This window comes from Pogoniulus pusillus, chromosome 16 (assembly GCF_015220805.1).
Source record: "Pogoniulus pusillus isolate bPogPus1 chromosome 16, bPogPus1.pri, whole genome shotgun sequence".
NCBI lineage: Eukaryota > Metazoa > Chordata > Aves > Piciformes > Lybiidae > Pogoniulus > Pogoniulus pusillus.
In genome coordinates this window covers 17,253,582-17,269,689 of record NC_087279.1, presented here as the reverse complement: position 1 = coordinate 17,269,689, position 16,108 = coordinate 17,253,582, and the positions used below count along the sequence as shown (strand labels likewise).

General features: G+C 44.7%; 1 protein-coding gene across 2 annotated transcripts in view; it reads right to left on the bottom strand.

Annotated features, from left to right (window-relative positions):
• CHCHD6 (coiled-coil-helix-coiled-coil-helix domain containing 6) overlaps window positions 1-15,330 on the bottom strand; it is a 125,924-nt gene extending 110,594 nt beyond the window's left edge. For both annotated transcript variants that reach the window (XM_064156821.1, XM_064156822.1), the window contains exons 1-4: window positions 15,146-15,330; window positions 14,032-14,164; window positions 12,019-12,088; window positions 9,885-10,017 (exon numbers count right to left, since the gene is read on the bottom strand). In XM_064156821.1, the coding sequence (XP_064012891.1) occupies window positions 9,885-10,017; window positions 12,019-12,088; window positions 14,032-14,164; window positions 15,146-15,235 (426 nt within the window). In that variant the 5' untranslated portion in view covers window positions 15,236-15,330. The remainder of the gene's footprint in view (window positions 1-9,884; window positions 10,018-12,018; window positions 12,089-14,031; window positions 14,165-15,145) is intronic.
• Window positions 15,331-16,108: the final 778 nt, after the last annotated feature.

The window sequence follows — 16,108 nt, the reverse complement described above, 5'->3', positions numbered from 1 at the left end:
TCCACACATGTGCCTCAGCAATGTATTTCTATTAATGTCCAGTGTGTGTCAGCGTGAAGATAAGGTACCAACATCATGTCCAACCAGTCAGCTAGAGAATGGGAGGCCGTGTAAAACATTGTCTGATGCTTAGAATCCTGGAGAACAGTGGCGGTTGCAATCTCACCCGCTGCACACGTGCCTGATAACACCACTACGACGAGAGGCAGCAGGAGCAAAGTGTCCTGCAGTTTGGGGAAAGTGAAAACAGAGACAGAAAGAGGGAGAAGGAGGCAAACAATGAAAATAAACTTTGTCAGCAAATAGAAGCAAGTTTGAGGATTCTCAAATGGTTCAGAGGGTATAAACAAGGTGGGAAATGACTCAGTGAAATTTACTCTTTGTATCAGCTTGCTTTAACTTTTCTTTAGGGTGAGAAATAAAGTGCTTTTGATCTCTTCCATCACACCATGTAGGCTCATCTTCATCTTCCAGTACAACCCAGCAAAGCTGTTTGTACTGGGAGACTTGTGGAAGACACTGTATTTGAGGAAAAGCAATTTGACCAAGATACTTTTGCTCTGTCAGGCCTGGTCCGTGGGCTTCTCAAAGCTCATATGTTGCCATGAGCAGCTGCTGAGTGGGAACCCAATGGAATACCCCATGCTAGTCTGTGCTGTGCACTGACAGATGTTATCACACAGGTAACACTCCAGCCCCTCTGGAAACTTCCCACTAGCTGAACAGCTTGCAAATACAATCTGTAGCTTACCTGTCTTTGAGATGTGCAAAACTATGTAGATAGAGGGGTAGAATCCAGTGATCCTGACCTGGACACCACTGTGCATAGAGCAAGCGGTGATCCACAGAACAGTTAACCTGAGCAGGTACAGCATGGCCTTCAGGCCTGTCCTTTGCTGCAGATTCCTCAACGTGGTAACACAGGAGCCTGCAGGCAGCTGTCCCTCAGAACTGGCCCTGGGGGACTTTGCCATTATGTAAAAGAGCAGCAAGAGGTTCCCATGTGAACACCCTTTATGTTCGAACAGCTGTTTGAACAATCAAAACAGAGGAACCTCTCCATCTTCACAACATGCCACAGGAAAATCCTTCCAGGGAATGGATCTGAATCCATCTGAAGGGATGAAAGACCCACTTGCTATCTATAGTCCTCTTTCTATTCACTTACTAAAACGCCTACTTTACGAAGCCACTTGTCAGGCTTTCTTACTAAGACCCAAAAAGGACTCTACACCATTTCTCTCTCACACTGCCTCCCAGTGCTGAACACCTGGCTCATTTCAGGGACCTTCTTTGCCACCTCTCTGTTGTCAACAAGGATCACACCAAGACATACATGTCAAGGCTCTGAAAAAAGGTGGCAGAAGCACCAAAGCCAGATTTGATGGCACTTAGGAAATATGACAGAAATGACATCCAGTGGCAGGTCATTTACCTCACATCCCCACCAGCTGAGAGTGCAATCCAAGTGTTCCATTCAGTGCAAACTCATTTCCTAGCTGTACTAACCCTTCCAAAGAGGGCAAGGTTATGAATTTAAAGTAATGCTTTCCAGTCAGAAACATCAAGAAAATGGTCAGTGATCATGGAGCATTGATTCAAGATTCAAAGACTGTAAATTCTGAGATAGAATATAATAAATACTGGGAACCAGCAAATAGTAAGGTAGATACATGTAATATTCCAAATACTCAGAAAAAAAGACAAGCAAAATCATAACCCAAAATTGAAGTTTAACCAAGACAGTGAGAACTACATTCTTATAACACTCTCAGCCTATGACACTCTTACACCACAAACCATACCACATTTTACTAATACTGCCTCACAGGAAAAGAAATTGTATTAAAACACACTGATGCATTACCAAATCTGTTGCTTCTGCCTGCAAAATTAGAGCAGAGCTCTACTACTCCATAGTAGTCTGGCAGTAAAATAAATAAATTCAATGTTTAGAAGTGCAGTGCTGGCTTTTTTTTTCCATGAATGCTGAACCATTCATGAAAAGATATTGGCAAATAATTCTCTTATTTCTTTATGAATTAAAGATTTTACTGTGATAGGTTAGGGGGAAATGAAGGCTGCTTAAATATTTTGCTTCTTAAATGATAGAAAGGCTTCACAGTAACTCTAAGCCACAACAAATGAGTCTGGAAGAAGTTTCAGAGGAGGATGTGAACTTGGTAGACAAAAAAAAATGGGAAATATGGGCACAGAAGAATTGGAAGGCAAGACAGAAGGCAGCAGCAACACCACAGACAACTTCAATTCACTGCAGCTGCTGGATTTAAAAAGAGGCCAACTTAGTGATAAGGTCCCTGAGTCCAAGAGACTACAAAAATGAGGTCAAAGCACCATCAGCTGCTGCAATCTGCAAAAACTCTCCAAACACAAATTAACCTTCAGCCAGGAGATAAAAGACTAGCTGCAGAAATTGGAAGTTATTAAAAAAATCCACTTTAAAATGTCTGACAAATCACAGCAGCAGTAGCAGGGAAAATAAGGAGCATACACTCAACATCTTAGCCAGATAACAGCTTTGCCTTCTCTCCAGAGAAGGCAGAGAAAGAGGTGGTTTTCTTTTAGTTTGACTTAGCTTTGTTTTTCCATTCTAGGTTCACTGTAGTACACATTCTCCAAAATTGCTTTAGTTAAATTTAGACCTCACTGATGCTCCAGAGACCAGAAGTTATTAGCTTGCTGGAGGTAGAAGACATGTAGATCCTCATCACAGCAAGCTGAAATTCAATGCAAACCTTTCCAAAGTCCACCATTTAATACTGCAAGACTATTTTCTATAGGGACCCCTCAAATGTTTAATGGTTTCATAAAAAGGAGCCATTCCTTCACTGTGGAAACATACCCACTTCTATAACAGAAGGTAGCAGAAGAATCCAACTGTGGGGGAAAAGAAGGGGTATTCTGGCCAAAGACTACAGAATAACAGACCATTAACTTTAAAGATTCCACATACTAATACATTTCCTTCACAGGAAAGACCAGAAAAGTGTCTCTTAGCTCAGACAGCAAAAACAAGAGGGACAGAAGGAACAAGGTCCAAAGCAACTCAGCCTCACTATTTAAGTCCTGCTATCAACAGCTTGCAACGCTTTGTAATAGAACAGCAAGGCTTAAAATCAAATACCACCTTCCCATTTGTAGCAATTCTGTTCCATTAGTGAAACCAGTGCAAAACAAGTGCATTGCAACTTTTAGCCCAAGGTAATGTCACTTCTGCTGGAGTTCTCTAGCTGGTTCTGTACACAACAGGATTAGGTGTGGAAGTGTTTGACCACAGCATGAAATGCTCTGCAAGCAGCAAAGGCTGCAGGGAGCAGAAGGTACTGCCTGTGCCACGGGGCATATCCACACAGTAATGTTATAAAGAAAACATAACAAATAATCTGAAAGAAGTCATCTCATTCCTTTAGTAAACACACACAGGGACTTGCTGGTAACCACTGTAACATCAGTTACAGCTGGAGCCCCCAACACAAGGAGAACATAGAACTGCTGGAGAGAGTCCAGAGGAGAGCCACAAAGATGCTGAGAGGGCTGCAGCAGCTCTGCTATGAGGACAGGTTATGAGAGTTGGGGCTCCTCAACCTGGAGAAGAGAAGGCTTTGAGAAAACCTTGTAGTAGCCTTCCAGTATCTGAAGGGGGTCTACAGGAAGGCTGGAGAGGGACTATTTACAAGGTCTTGTAACGATAGGATGAGTAATGGGTTTAAACTGGCAGAGGGGAGATTTAAACAAAATGTTAGGAAAGGGTTCTTTACAGTGAGGGTGGTGAGACACTGGCACAGGGTTCCCAGGGATGTTGTGGATGCTCCCTCCTTGGAGGTGTTCAAGACTAGGTTGGCTGAGGCTTTAAGAGACCTGTTCCAGTAGGAGGTGTCCCTGCCTATGGAAGGGGCTTGGAACTAGATGATTTTTGAGGCCACTTCCAACTTACACCATTCTATGATTCTCTAATATATATCTATATATTTCTATATCTATCTATATATATATATATATATATATATATATTCTTCCTCATTTTGTACTATTATTTAAAACAAGCCTCCAAGTGTTCTAAATTTATTCAACCCTTTATGCTTCACCCACACAAAAAAAAACCCCAAACCTCTATCAAGAAATATTTACAGACATCAAAGAGCTCCTGAACTGCAAGATCTGTATTGGCAGTGTCCCCTCCCAAAACAAACCACAGGGGCTTGCAGCCTTAGAAAGAGAAAGGTTTAGCTCTATGCACTGTACTTTAGCTGCTGAGCACACCAGACCAACAAAACTGGCCCTACTGTGAGCATAATTCCAAACCATAATTCCAAGCTTACATCACGTCTATGGCATCAGTTCAAATAACAGAGGTGAAAGTGACAAGTTTTGAGGACAGAAGCCTGACCTCAAAACGAGCAGTGTCACCTCAGTGATGGCCTCATGCTGTTAGTTTCAACAAACACCATCTACTACTGGACCCCAGCCAGTCACTCCAGCTCGTCACAGCGATAGGAGATTAGGCACAACAGAAACCCAGACTAATTAAGAGATACTTACCTACAGTTAATCAGTCAGGATAAAGCTGATCTCCAGCTTACTGCAAAGTAAATGAAAGTCTTAACAAAACTAAATCATGTTCAGCACCATTTCTGAAACCAGCATCAGCATCAGCTCAGCTGCATCTACAGCTGATACTGCACAACAACAGTGGCCAATTCAAAGCAAAAAATGCAAGCATGACTGGGCCAAAGCTTCAGAGGACCAGAAATCTGAAGAAACCTCCCTTGAACAGGCTAACTGGATCATCCATCCCTACAAAGCAAAAATAAAAGCCCATCCACCACTGCTCCACTCTCCTACTGCCACCAAAATTCTCCTCTACTGTATTCATCTCTGAATGAGCTGTTTATACTTCTTTCATCAATTCTAAGCAATTTCACTTCCACGTTCTTTGAAATGGAGAAATAAATATAGTACTTAAAATGTCAGTAGACCACAATCTGCACTAAAGCAAAGGTGGAAGAGTCCAAAATCCAAAGGCAAAACCCAAGAGTTCAGAATTCCACACTGACAAGATGACATCAGCATCAAAACTCACTGCCCTAATGAAAAGCACTGCCAGTCATGCATTCCTCCTTCAGCCCTCCCCTGCTGAATCAACAGGAGATGAAAGGCTCTGAAGAGCAAAGAGATTACTTCTGGGCAAGAAATCACCTGAAAGAATCCACAGCCTATGATCAACTAGAATCAGCCACTGGAGCAGCCAGAGACAAACCCTTGTATTTCCTCCCATACTTATACTCTGGATCATGACAATGCTGGAGCCACCAGAAAGCAAAGGTTGCTATCCAGCAAGCCAGTGAGCAGGACATGACCAGGAACACTGGGAAAGGTAAGCTGCCTGTGACTGACAGTTGGAGAAACTTCCCCAGCACTTCAGGAATTCTGTGTCTAGTTTGTTGTCACACAGCAACCAATGCCCACCAGTTTTGTCTAAAAAAGCTAATCATGGTGCAAAGTCTGTCCTAGCATCACCCTACCTCTGAAGTCATTCTTTCAAAGTGGGAAGGAGGACAACAACTTCTGGTCAATAACTGGCAAAGCCATTATCCTAGGGGCATTAAGTGAGGAGATAAGAACTTCAGGGCTTTGTACAAATCATATTAGTTCAATTCTCAAATCCGGGTAATGCTTCTTTTCAAAGTATTAATTTCATTTATTCTGTTTGCTCTCCCTCTGCCCTGATAACACAGGCACACATGGCCCCTAAATGAGATCCTCCTATTTTATAAGTTATAATCCTCCCATTCTAGAGTAGTAATGAGATGTCTTCGCTTAATCGCGTTTATTCCCCCCCAGCTTCTCTTCTTCTCCATTCTCATCCTACATTGATTTGTCTCAAAGGCCTCAGAGAAAAGCATCAGGCAGGGAGGCACTGGCTCCAAGAGGCTCATGATGCATATGCTGCACATGCTGCTCAGCCTTAGGAGATTACAAAGGCAGCAAAGAGAGAAAAAAAGAGCAGCCTCACTTGCAAAGTTTCTTTTGTTGGCAAGAGGAGGAAAAGAAAGAAAGCCAAAAGAACGAAGAAGTTGAGAGAAAAGGTTCTGATTAATTGGAAATCAAAAAGGAAACACTCCTGGTAGAGGGGAAAGGTAAGACTATTCACAACACAGTCAAGCAATTAAATAACTTTACTATGACAACTTTGGAAGTTCTTCACACTAGGGGAAAAAAAAGCTAACTTTAAAAATAGCAGTATTAATTCTTGGATATTGCACATGAGACTTAAGGCATGCTGCAGGCGTTAGTTAAACACCTGTACCAAAGTTAAAGCCCTGGACAAACAACCCTGGATGTATTTTTAAGAACCCACAGCATTAAATTATTCACAGTCCAGTCAGCTCCATGATCCTGCAGTGCTGTACAAGCAAACAAAACATTTTATCTCTAACACAAATTGGTGAGAGTTCTACGGCATCTTAGCAGACCACTTCCATTTGAGCCAGTCCCCCATGGCCAATCAAAAAGCCTTATTTGCTCCAAGAGGGAAGCAAATGCTGCAGTTTCTACTCAGAGATGTTTTGCTTCTTAAACTAAAACGTAAAGGGGTTTTACTCAAAGGTAAGTACCTTGTTCAAAGTCATTAAGAAAAGAAAGATAGATCAAGGCAAAAACGTAGAACCCAGGTACTTAACTCTAAATGCCTCTTGTAACCACTGCTCCAGGGAACAAGCAAAAACAAAAAGAACACAGCCACACAGCAAAACCCAACAAGGTAGCAAACAAAACCACACAAACAAACAATGAAAAACAACAATAAGTTTTAATCTGCATCCTACCCCCTAAACCATGAAGTAAGTGGCCCCAGAAGCTGACACAAATTCTGCCAATGGTTAGCTCTACTCTCTGCTCTCTTATTAAATAGCATCTTATTAGATGTCTTCCTAAAGACTGAAGAAGTGCTTCATAGCAAAACTACCAACAACAGAAGTCAGTGAGTGAAAAGCATACAGATGAGATTAAATGACAAGTGGTGTTCAGCACAATGAAAATGAAACCATTCCAAAATGCAGCTATCTTATTTGGATTTATGGGCTACAAGTGGTGAGGTTAAAGGAGAATATTGTACTGGCAACTGCTGTACAAGAGAAGGCTTCTACTCACTAAGTTATTGACATGCTTAGGGCACTAGGCAGCTCAAGATCTTTACTGCAAATACTAAATAAAGCAAACCCTTCTAATTATACATAGCATGATTGCAATTTTTACTACATTATGGGCTGCAAGAAGCCAATTATTTATTTGTTCTTTCCCCATTTTTCTCTGGCTTGTCTATTAGGTCACAACAATGACAACAACAACGACTCTGGTCAGTTATAAACTCAAGCAGATAATTCCGAGCGCAATCTGCTCTCAGACTACCACAAGGTACACCTAGCATTACACTACTCTCTTCTACCTGAAAGAGAAGCCTGACACAGAAGATATCAAGGAGCAGCTCACACTCATTTTTGCCTCATAGGCTGAGAATAAAAAGCAGAAGGGTGAGCAAGAAACACTGAAGCTCTGCTCCAAATAAAGGATGAAAACAATACTGCAAGACAAAGGACAGATATGAAGTGGGTAGGACTAAGCCAATACAACAAGGTAACCATGCCCAAAATTAAACTGTAGCTGAGATAAAGCAAGTTTGACAAGGATCCACATAATTCATAAGGCTAGCAAAACCAGTTCTCACTTTAGAAGACATCAAGAAGCCAACAGACAATAGCTTTGACCTCATCTTTGCAAGGAGAGGCTAGACTATTCCATTTTTAAGGATCTTAAATTTATGACTGATCAAGAGATAGTTAAAGAGTAATAAAATTTAACAGTTTCTCATTCTTGTACCACACTCTGGGCTCACACTCTATGGTCACTATTTATCTTTTATGAGTTACACAAGGAGAGCCTGATTAGATTTTTGCAGAGCATCAAGTATGTGACATCTGGGTATGTCACACTGCAGGATTTAAAGCTCATTCAGGCACCATGGCAGCTTTTGTATGTTAGCAGGCAGGTCCCAATGCATTTTAGAGGCGCCCATTTCACCAGTATTGCCTGACTGCTAGTCAACATTCCCCCAGGATTACTATCCCTCCCACTGCAGGAGGGCAGGGCTCTACTTCTGAGCCAGGCCACATCTTTATATTGGATAATTAATCCACTATCTTCTTTTCATGCCTCTTTAGAGAAGTTAGTTAACTGCATTCATAAAGAGAATGTTCTCTTTCTAGTGGGGAAAGAGTTAATGCTGCATCTGCTGACTTAGATGTCCTATACAGACTAACTGCAGTCACCTGCCTCAGACATCCCAATTTCTAAAGCTCATCAATCATGCAGCTTCCCATGGTTAGGGTATAATCTGCCAAAAGGATATCTCCTATGACACAGCAGCCTTTCACAAGCTACATCCAGGAAATCTACTGATCCAAACACACACAAACATTATCATGGATTCAAAAACCACAAACAGACAAATCCACAGAAGAGAATTTCATTAAGGACTGTTAGCCACCAAAGGGAAAATAGAATTTCTTGCTGAAGAAGCTTCTAAGGTCCAGAACAGCAGAAGTTGCAAGGGTGTACAAGTGGGTACAACTGGGCAGCCTCAAAATGCTTCACAGTCAAGTCACACACCTGGGTAAGCCATGCCTGTTAGCATTCAACATGCTCATGGGAAGAGTCCTTATTTCAATCAAGGGCATGCAACAGCAAAGTAGGATGGAAGCAACAATGAAGACCATTATTATTCAAGGCTGTCCTCTCCCTAAACCATCCTTTCATCTGTACCAGACAAGGAGAATTATTTTCAGTCTATTTCCCTCAATAAAGTTCCAGCATTACAGTCTAAATGACCTGGGAGTTTGATCTCACTGTGGCAAGCACAGCCCCACCTCACTGTCACACCTAAAAACATATTTCACTGCAGGTCAGGAAGAAGTGGTAGTTCCACAGGACTCTGCATTATTTACAGGCTGCACACCATTGCCACAGTAATGTTAGTATATAGGAGAAAACAACATAAAATAGCATCATATGAATATTAAGCATCAATGACAACTCCAATCTATTGTACTGATAAAAGTCTTTTGCTCTGTTTAGTCTCACTGTACTTCTGCCTCCACCATTGCTCTCCTCAGCACTGGTATGACAATAATCCAACAGGTTACCTCAACAACACCAAAGTGCCAGAGCTAAAGTAAAGGTTGCAACAAGAAGTGCCCAAATCCAAGTCTGCCTACTGGGCAAGAATTGATTGGTCTGGGAGTTGGTGGTGTGTACAAAAAGGTTTCATGTTTCCTGGTCCCTAACAATCAGTCTGAAGACTCCTTCAAAATCTTAAAAGAGTTGATAGTTCTACAACAGGTCTTCCATTATCATAAAAGACTCAACAGAACTCAGTATTGCTTGTCATTAATTTGGGTATTTGCACAACTATTCCACAGAAAAAAACAAGCAAAGTTTCAAGACAGATCAGGCCAGCAGACCGGTCCTGTACGTATCAAAACACTCATTTCACACACTTCACAGTTTCAGAGTTCTCTCTAGCTCAGACAATGACCCCATTAACAGACCCCACACTGAGTGCCACAGGTAAAGCTGTCCTCAGCACAGCTCTTGCTTGTGCCTTTCCCTGCATGCCAGCTACGCCGCAACCCAAATGTCAAGTGATGGATTCATAGATTCTTCGCTCTATGAATTAGGAAGTGATGAGTGTTTCAGCCTAAATGAAAGTTTCCAAGTTCATCACACAAGCAACATTTAACGAGCTCCCTCAGGCAGAGGTATTTCAGCCTGTCTTGCATGGAAACAGCCTGAGCAGTTTTGTTACTCACCAGCTGGGCTGTGATCTGCCTCTCTTCTTCACTGCTGCTCCTCTCCCGCTGAAGGGCAGCATTCAAGGCCTCGTTTTCTCTTTTGGCCAGACGCAACAACTCCTCTTGGACCAGTGCTTGTTCTTGCTCATACCTGTAGGAGCACAGAGAGAAGGTGATCAGATCTCCAGCAACAGGGTCATGGCTTATTGTGGATTACTCCTGCCTAGAGCCAAAACACAAATCCATAATCTGTTCAACAAAGGCTGCTCACAGCCCCATAATTATCAGCAGAAATTCAGAAGTCCAACAAACTTTAAACATGACCTACAACTCTGGTGAGGTGCAGCTCTGGCAACAGCAGCAGAGTTGGCACCATACAAATTTATAACTCAGTCATAAAAGGAGATAGCCTAGCTGACAATGATGCTCTTCTGCTATAAAAGGGGACAAAATAACCACATCAAACATCAAATGCACGCAACAACAGCACCGAGAGAAGCAGCCTGGTCACATCCATGGTCTAGACACCTAAGTATCAGACTGCCATGAAGGAAACTTTGTGCAGTAGAAGCCTTGAAAATTCTACATGCAAGCAAAGAGAGATCAACATGAAGAAAATGGCAATAAATTAGGTTAGACAAGACCTTTGAAATTTGTCTATTTCAGTCTCCTGCTCAAAAGAGAACTAACTCCAAGATTAGATTATGTCACTCAGGGCCTTCTCCAGTCAATCTCTAACAAACTCCAGTTGTGGAGATTATAATACTGCTTCAGTGCAACCTGTTCAGTCCTTCCTGTCCAAGGATGCACATGACACAATTTGCTTGCTGTGATCTGTGTCCCTTTCCCCTTGTCCTTTCAATGTGTGCCTCTGAGAACAGTCTAGCGCTGTCTCTATTGTACCATTTTAGAAAGCTGAAAACAACAGCAACATTCCCTTTCTTTGCCAGGCTAAGCCAATGCAGTTTCCTCGTTCTCTCTTTTCCCATGCCTCTAGTTTATGAATGCAAATATTGCTCTCCAGCACAGCAAACACTCCTTTAATTTGGTGTCATCCACAAACCTTCTTAGGCTACATTTTAGCCCGTGCACAATTGTGCCATACTCATAGAAGCTTCTTCCCCCTTTCTTGTCTTTCCTGCCTACCTTTCCACTGCGTTTCTGTGTACCTCTCTTTTTCCAGATCAGGTATTCAGGATGCAGTTCAGTTGCTCAGCACTGAAAACTGCCAGGAATTTTGCCCCATGGTCCCCAAGAAAGCAAAATGACTTTTCAGAGACTTTTCTCGTTTGCTGGTTTCACCTCTGTCTGTTGTAAGGGCAGTGTGATTGATGCAACAGGGTTTTAGCAGGTTTGGTCGGTCAACTGCAATCCTCAAAAAATAACAAGCACACAGAGACTGATTTTCACTGTTACCCAGAGAGTAAGCATGGTAAAGACACTATCAGAGCAGCAAAAGAAACAACAGAAAGCTGCTGAGCTACGCGGGGCTGAAGTTCTCACTGTCTTGCAATACCAAGCACTAGGAGGAGACTGCTGTGATTCTGAGAGAGAGAAGACACTTTTATTCTGCATTTCTCCCCCACACCTTTACAGGTATTTCTGTTTTAACAAATGTAAATACTCTTGGAGGAAAATTTCCTATCACTTTAGTGCTGGCTGAGAGAGATTATGTCCAATCTATGAATAATAAGGAACGGAATGAGATATCTAAGATGGATCTGATTGGTTTGGGTATGAAATTAATTAAACCCACTACCATATCTGAGATTCCAAAATCCATTGTCCCTCAGGACGTATCAAAAACTTGGACTCCTTCGTTTGTCCCATAAAAGGCAACTGTACTCAAGTTTATCTTCGATTGGTCTTGCAGTGCACATTCACAGACAAGCTTTCTGTAGTCCTTCCTGTTTCTCCATACACCTGCTCCAGCTGCCCACAGCTCTCCTCACTGCCCCTTTTGGCTAAGAGACAGCTTGACAGGTTTCACCAAAGCAATGTGCTCCATGGCCTTTAAGTGAAAAAGGTTTCAAAGGGGATTCTCAGGCACTAAAACAGACAATCACTGTGCTTGTACTGGAATAAATACACACACACATATGTAACCCAAAAATGAGCTGAACCATTGTCTTTCTCAAGAATTTCACCTTACCGCCTGTACAGTTCCTGCTCTGCAGCAGAAGACTTCTGACCAGAGTCACTTGCCTTTGGTGGCTGAATTCCTAGAAGAAAAAAGAACCCATAAACCTGTGATATCTATAGTACAAAATACCATCTATCACATCATAAATTATGTGAGGAGAAATTTGTATGTGTTAGCCTAGGAAAAGAAAAAAACAACACATAACACACCTTGAAAAAGCTCAAGGAAACTCAGGTTTGATGGACAGAGTTCAAACTCATGAAAAAGAGACACTGATGACAGCACCTTCAACAAGGCACAATACAGAAAATTCTAGGTAAGCCTGACAGTTCCTCAACCCTGGTTCATACTGAAACATAAGCACAGCTTCCTTCCTCTAGTCCCATTAAGTCCTCCCCTTCACCTCCTGCTTTCCTTGCAACTGCAGGGGATCACAGGAGTGGAAATGAAATTAACTGATAGAGCTTGGGCCATTCATAGGGCCAAATCCACTTTCAGGAAAGATGCAGGGTAACAGCAAATAAACCTCTAAAAGCAAAGGCCTGTTCCATAGCTTCCCATGTTAGTCTTGATGCCTTAAATCCACACTGGTAATTCAGATCAACAAAACATATTTGAAGCCAAAAGAAATCTTCTGACCTATAAAGAAGGCACAGTCAATAACCACATTCTCATCCACCTGGCAGCTATGCTCAGTCTATCCTTCCCTATGAGCCTATTTCCAGAAAACAAAAGAAGTATTACCCACACCCACCCACAGGATACTGCCTGTGCACACAAACCAGACAAAAAGGCAGCTTTGCCAGGAATCACAGAATCATAGAATCAACCAGGTTGGAAGAGACCTCCAAGAGCATCCAGTCCAATCTAGCACCCAGCCCTAGCCAGTCAACCAGACCATGGCACTAAGTGCCTCATCCAGGCTTTGCTTCAACACCTCCAGGGACGATGACTGCACCACCTCCCTGGGCAGCCCACTCCAATGCCAATCACTCTCTCTGACAACAACTTCCTCCTAACATCCAGCCTAGACCTCTCCTGGCACAACTTGAGACTGTGTCCCCTTGTTCTGTTGCTGGTTGCCTGGGAGAAGAGATAAACCCCCACCTTGCTACAACCTCCCTTCAGGTAGTTGTAGCCAGCAATGAGGTCACTCCTGAGCCTCCTCCAGGCTAAACAACTCCAGCTCACTCAGCCTCTCCTCACAGGGCTGTGCTCCAGGCCCCTCACCAGCTTTGGCGCCCTCCTGTGGACACCTTCCAGTATCACAACATCTCTCTTGAATTGAGGAGCCCAGAACTGGACACAGCACTCAAGGTGTGGCCTGACCAGTGTTGGGTACAAGGGAAGAATAACCTCCCTTGTCCTACTGGCCACACCGTTCCTGATTCAGGCCAGGATGCCATTGGCTCTCTTGGCCACCTGGACACACTGCTGGCTCATGTTCAGCTACTATCTACCAGTACCCCCAGGTCCCTTTCTTCCTGGCTGCTCTCCAGCCACTCTTTCCCTAGCCTGTAGTGCTGCTTGGGGTTGTTGTCGCCAAAGTGCAGAACCCTGCACTTGGCCTTGTTAAATCTCATGCCATTAGCAGGAAAATCTCATCCCAAGGCAGAAAAAAATTCTGCCTTGCTTACTACATCTTCATCTGAAATCCTAGAAACGTCCACAAAGTGATACAAGTTCCTTAAAGCACCTGAGAAGGTGATGATCCAAAGATGGAGAAGGAAAGTATCTAGAGAAACAAGCTGTCTTACTTAAGGTCATGCTGCGACAGAACTTAAACGACAGCATTTCAACTGCTTCAACTGTGCTCAGAAACAAAGAGGACACCACAGGACCATAACAAGACATTCAATTGAGTCAATATCTCCATATATCAAAATGCTACAGGGTAATCAAAGAGCTCCTCTTACAGCAAGAGAGCCTTGAGAAATAGAGCGATACCATATAACACCCAGTGGCAGCACCACTGAGAAGTGTGTTAAAAGGGCCTAAGGACCTGATAGGGACTGACAGTACCTATAGGAGATTTGGGTTTCCCTTCTGCAGCTGGTGAAGATGGAGCTGTGCCACTGGAGGAACGGGATGATCTCTGGTTGTCCCTGTTACTTTGAGAAGATTCTTTCATTCGGTTCACTACATCTTCAGTGAGCTGAAACAGACATAATACAGGAAAGAAATCAACCAAGTCAGTTCTTAATGTATTCCACTGTGAAAACTCCCCGTTTATCAGTTTCCCTGCCACTGCAGCAGGAATTCCAGTTGCCTTATTTCAATGTTACTTAACTTCTCTCGAGTTATGGGTCAAAACGTGACGAAAATTAAGTAACCACAGCAAAATACACTCTGCAAGCCCACATGAGGGAAATCATACAATAAAATCAGACACAAAAGGACAAAGACGCAACAGCAATGAAAATCATGATAGCAATAACAACAAACATCCAAAATCCAGATAACTAATGAAAAAACAGGGAGAAGGGTCCTGATGAGGTGAGAAAACACCCCTGAATGACAATACCACCACTCTCCAAGGCTTTATCTCATAACACATACACACGGGTGTCTGAACAAAGTTCAAGAAGCACTTTCCCACTGCCCCGTCGAGAAACACCCTAATCCTCACTAATCCCCATAGTCTCTGCCTGCACGTTCAAACAGCAGTGCTGTGCCAAGGCTCTTGGTATCACTAATAAGGGCAGAGAGGTCTCCTCGGTGATGTTCTCAGCGCCAGGCAGTGAATCTGGCATCAAACTGCTTGCATAAGGCAGGGGCGAGATGGGGTCACTAAGCATCATAGAGGGAAAGAGGGTTGAGAGCAGAGTCTGGGAAGAGAAACGCCAGTGTCTCACTACTTAAGAGAAGTCATGATCAGGCACTCAGCCCTCTTCCCTATCGCCCTCCAACCATTCCAGCGCCTCGCCGCCCCCCTGCTCCTTCAACCTTCCGGGTTTCCCTCTCCTTCTCCTTGCTGGCTTTCGCCACTTGCCCTTTCCATTCCTGTACCACATTCCCTGCCTTCCCGTGTCTCTCCAGCACGGCATTCCTCAGCCCAGATGCTCGCCCTCCAACCCGTCCCGGCAGCCTCCCTGCCTCCATCACCCGGCCCCAGGGCGCGCCGGGGCCGCCTCACCCTGATGCCCTGCAGCACGCGGACTTGCTCCCGCTCGTCCAGCCCGAAGGAGACCTTCCTGCCGCCCTGGCTGCTCTCGCTGCCGCCCATGCCGGCGGGACGGGCGCCGCAGACTCCTCTTCCCGCCGCGCCCCCACTCGCACCGGGCTGCCGCTGCCAGGAGCGCCCCTGCCTCTCCACCGCCTCCCAACACACCCGCACCTCATTGGCCGCCGGCGCCGGCACGGCCAATAGCGCGGCGCGGTGCTGGGGGCCGGCGCAGCGCAAGCTGGGGGCTGTAGTCCGGCGGCGGCGGCTGCGATGCCCGGAGCGGGGCGGCCTGCCCGCCTCCGCCGAAACCTGCTCTCCGCGGCGGGTCGCGGCTTCGGCCTCACCCTGCAGCCCGCCCACGGCGGAACCAAAGCGTCTCAGGGATCCATGGGCTTCCTCCCCCCTGCTGCGTCAGGGTGTGCCCGTCCTCCAGCCCTGCGTTTTGGATGGAGGATCAAACCAGCCCCTAAGCTTCCACCGCCACAGACCCAGCTCTCGGGCGCCTGTGCGCAGGTCGGCTATGGAAGAAAACCCGAGCACAGGTAACCGCGCAGGAAATATGCCAGGGAAGCACGAATCTTATCTTCCAACACCAAGACTTAAAGAACCATCCAGATGCTGTCCATCGGGAAGGACTGAAGGGCTGACAAGTCCCCGAGGATGTCCAAGGTAATTCCCCTTCGGCAGTACCAAAGCAACGCAGCCGAGCGTGGGCACCTCCTGCGCGCCACCAGCAATGCAGAAGTGCGCTCGGCCCTTCTTTCCAGAGTCCTGGAGGCGACTCACCACCACGACCAAAACAAATCGCCACCCAGTCAAGTTCACAGCAGCTGCTCGGCTGCTTCCAGCCAGCCTGTTCCAGCAGGACCTACTGACCGTGCCGTTCCCTGCTGTGACAGGCACATGCACAGCTCCTGCAAGGGTGAAGCCGTT